Source organism: Argentina silus (assembly GCF_951799395.1).
Source record: "Argentina silus genome assembly, chromosome: 17".
Lineage (NCBI taxonomy): Eukaryota > Metazoa > Chordata > Actinopteri > Argentiniformes > Argentinidae > Argentina > Argentina silus.
The window spans coordinates 614309-618650 of record NC_139671.1 but is presented as its reverse complement, the minus strand read 5'-3'; the positions used below and the strand labels follow the sequence as shown (position 1 = coordinate 618650).

Here is a 4342-nt window from a genome sequence, read left to right as displayed (position 1 = left end):
TATATCTGTTAGGTAGGATCTAAACCACGATAAATGCCAGAACACGTAAACTAACTACATTCTCTCATGGCTCGAGAAGGACAATATGATCAACGTGTCAAAAGCTGCTCTTAAATGAAGAAGTACAAAGAAACAAACAGCTCTGGTCTGAAGCTAACAATAATAAATGTCCTTCTTTGACTAGAGCTGTCTCAGTGGTACAGTATGTTGGGGCCTCACTCTGTCATCACTCAATATTACTCTCTTTAACCTCGTTGATGCCAGGCTTTCCTAGTTAGGGTGAGGGTTAGCCTGGGGAAATCCTTTGCAGAAAGATAAATAAACATAAATAAAGTATGGACTGCACTTCAATTAATATGCTTTTATTCATCATTTTTAATGCATGTACATACACATTTTGATTTAAAGCGTATTAAATGGAGAGCTGTCCTCATTTGATTCACTTCAATTACATATTTACATATTTACTCTGAAATAAAAATATTTACTCTGAAATCAGTTTTAGAGTTGAAGAGTCAGGTTGAAATATTTTGCCTGAGATGATCATTCTAAATGCCGTTCTGAACCAACTGTAGAAGAAAGCATAGACCATTGGGTTGATTGTTGAATTTAAGTAGCCAATCCATACTAATGTTTCAAACACAACTGCAGAAGTAGAATAATTGATAAAGGGATCAATAATGTTGCAGAGAAAGAAGGGCATCCAGAAAGCTAGAAACACCCCCATAATGATGGCCAGCGTTTTGGTTGCTTTTCTCTGTGATTTGTCTGCCATCCTCCCTGAGGTCTGACAGGTTGTGTTCTGGATGCTGCACGCTTGTCTCTGTGCTACCAGGAAAATCTTGAAGTAGATGCAGAGCATAATGACACCTGGGATGTAGAATGAGAGCATTGAGGACACAGTGCTTGATACGGCAGTCTGAAACAAAATACACCCTCCCTCACATGCAACATAAGTATAGTAAAACTCCTCAGCCCCCAAAATGTTGAGCCCCAAAAATATCATCCCAAAGCCCACTATGGCAGAAACACCCCAGCTGACCAGGATCATGACCAGAGCAATGTGACCAGTTATTTTACTTCTATATCTCAGAGGGTCACAGACTGCATAATATCGATCTATAGAAATGAAACACAAATTCAAAATGGATGTAGTGCACAGCATGACATCGAAGCTAGAGTGGATTTTACAGAACAAATCTCCAAAATACCAGCAGGTTTCTACAGATCGTATCATACTAGGAAACATGACAACTGCCCCTAAAAGCAGGTCTGACACAGCCAGAGACAGGATGAGGTAGTTGGTTGGAGTGTGGAGCTGTTTAAAGTGAATGATGGTGATGATCACAAGAAGGTTTCCACACACTGTGAGAACAGACATTGTACCAAGTAAAAGATACAGTACAACTCTTATTGTTGGACCAACGATTGTTCTTTTGCAAGAGCCATTCATTGATTCATAACAAAGAAGTATATTCTCCACAATATCAGCCTTGCTGACACTGAGTCCTGGTTCCATCGTCCTGGTTCAGGTTCTTTATCTGCCAAAAAATATTCCATGTTTTTCATCAATATTATCACTTTAAACATCATATTATTGAGTATACAGGAGGCTTGTTGGAAATAGCATATATGAAGTTCGATGGTTATATATTTAATATCCTCAAAATGATTAGTATACACTCAGTATACACTAAGAATAATTCTCTGGCTAAATTCCCAACATGGCCCTTATACTATCATGGCCACACAATCATCCCCTGCTTTCAATTGGCTCATTCGTCCCCTCTCTTCTCCCCAGGTCGTTGCTGCAAATGAGAATATGTTAAATAAATCATAAAATAAATACCATACCTTTCAGCCTTGCGGAGGGTGATGTGACTTTTCATGTGAATCCTTGGTCTCTGGTCACAATGTGAAGATACTCTGGACTCGTATCTTTTTACGTGAGTCCTTGTGAAGAGACTTTTTATACTTTTGTATCCATTGTCTATTTCCATAATGAATACATTATCCTGCTGACCAATCAGACATGTGGACAATTCTGCATTGTGATTTTATCAGGGGATGTCATGATAAGTAAGACATGATGTTAGAATATATTATTACCCCCCCCCCCCCCCCAGCACCTGCACCTTCATCCGTTGAGATTAAGCGTTAAATCAGATGGTAAATTCCTGTTTCTTTCAGCCAAGGATGAGCATCTCTGTCTTGTCCGTGTTTAGCAGTTGAACATTTGCCGCCATCCACTTGTGTATTTCTTCTATTGGTAACAGATACAAATAAAACAGTCAAGGGCCAACTACTAAGCCTTGCGGAACACCGAACTGGTATATCTGTTAAGTTGGATCTAAACCAAGATACATGCCAGAACACGTAAACCAACTACATTCTCTCATTGCTCTAGAAGGACAATATGATCAACGTGTCAAAAGCTGCGCTCAGATGAAGAAGTACAAAGAAACAAACAGCTCTTGTCTGAAGCTAACAATAATTAATGTACTACTTTGACTAGAGCTGTCTCAGTGCTACAGTATGTTGGGGCCTCACTCTATGTCATCTATGTCAATATTACTCTCTCACTGCTCCGTTGATGCCAGGCTTTCCTAGTTAGGGTTAGGGTTAGACTGGGGAAATCCTTTGCATAAAGTAGCTACAAAGGGGAGGAATCCCATTTGAAATGAGTGATGTCTCATGACATGTCTATCTGTAGACGGATTTTGGAGGCGCCAGCCTTGATTTGAATGTGTTTACCTATTTACAGTTGAATGAGCACCCTCACCATTTGTCAATTCCGTTGTCATTGTAATGTATCTCACACCTACATCATTTGAGCTACAGTTACACTAGAGCTACAACACAATGACAAAATATAAGATCCCATTTGAATCAAGACCTCAGACAGGATTATTGGAGAATGTCAGATCAGATCACTTTCTTTATGTCCACTTTGTCGACTTTCAGATGCCCAGTGTGCCCAGTGGCCTCTCCCAGCGATGCCCAGTCAGCCCGGTGTGCCCAGTGGCCTCTCCCAGCGATGCCCAGTCAGCCCGGTGTGCCCAGTGGCCTCTCCCAGCGATGCCCAGTCAGCCCGGTGTGCCCAGTGGCCTCTCCCAGCGATGCCCAGTCAGCCCGGTGTGCCCAGTGGCCTCTCCCAGCGATGCCCAGTCAGCCCGGTGTGCCCAGTGGCCTCTCCCAGCGATGCCCAGTCAGCCCGGTGTGCCCAGTGGCCTCTCCCAGCGATGCCCAGTCAGCCCGGTGTGCCCAGTGGCCTCTCCCAGCGATCACCAAACCCCACGACTGGTCTTTAGTCCATTTAGAAACAGCCCTGGCCTTAATGACACAGAGACAGCCAGCCTTTCCCTCAAGAACAATGTCCACCAGCAGACATCCAGCCATTCCCTCTGGTGGCCCCAACAAGATGTCCACCAGCAGTGGCATTAGGGACTCAGCTTGGAATTCAATAGTTGCTGATGGTGCTTTTCTGCACTGCATTTTCAAAGGTGTATTTGCCTACTATAATAATTTGTAATGATTGTGTGATGGTAAAGTAGACTAATGCCGACTCCTCAAGTGCTGTTGTGTTGGATTCTGTCATTGTATGTATGTCACGTGTGTTTGATACCATTCCTCATTCCGTTCCGTGCATTACAATTCGCCCGTCCTCTAATTTCTACCTCCACCAGCCTCCCCTGGTCAACACTTACTTCAGCACAAGTTACGCATTTAGCGATGGGAGCTCCTTCATTCCAGAGGCACTGAGGGTTCTGTGATGAACACTTCAAGTCGATAGTACCCCTGTCTACCGTTTTGCACATATGCAAAGTTAACTTTATCTGTGATAATGCACTTGATATCACTACATAGTACTCTAGTTTGTAGGGTTACTTACTCTGTTAATTAGGACTTGATATTCGTAATTGGATGGTACTCGTGATCAGACAACCGGGAGTGTGATTGAAATTCTCATAATGATGCAGCGGGTGATTGAGAATCCTATTGACCTGTGCAGGTCGGAAGAACGCATATTAGCAAGGGCCTGTCACTATTCCTCCTCACAAATTGTTCCTTCTAGTTACTTTCTATGAGGGTACACTGACGTCTACACAACCAGGTGTCTGAGGAAGAGCAACAAAATCCTCAAAGACTCCAGCACCCTAGACGTCTGGCAGGCGTCAGCAGAGCGCCCTGCCTGGGACCAAAGACTCCAGCACCCTAGACGTCTGGCAGGCGTTAGCAGAGCTGCCTGGGACCAAAGACTCCAGCACCCTAGACGTCTGGCAGGACGTTAGCAGAGCGCCCTGCCTGGGACCAAAAGCTTCTGTGACAGTTTCTACCCAAC

General features: G+C 43.7%; 1 protein-coding gene across 1 annotated transcript; it reads right to left on the bottom strand.

Moving 5' to 3' along the window:
• Positions 1-484: 484 nt before the first annotated feature.
• On the bottom strand, positions 485-1051 carry LOC310817961 (trace amine-associated receptor 1-like; the record flags this gene model as incomplete). The annotated part of the gene is made up of 1 exon (XM_083688719.1): positions 485-1051. The coding sequence occupies one exon, from the start codon at positions 1049-1051 to the stop codon at positions 485-487; it is 567 nt and encodes a 188-aa protein (XP_083544845.1).
• Positions 1052-4342: the final 3291 nt, after the last annotated feature.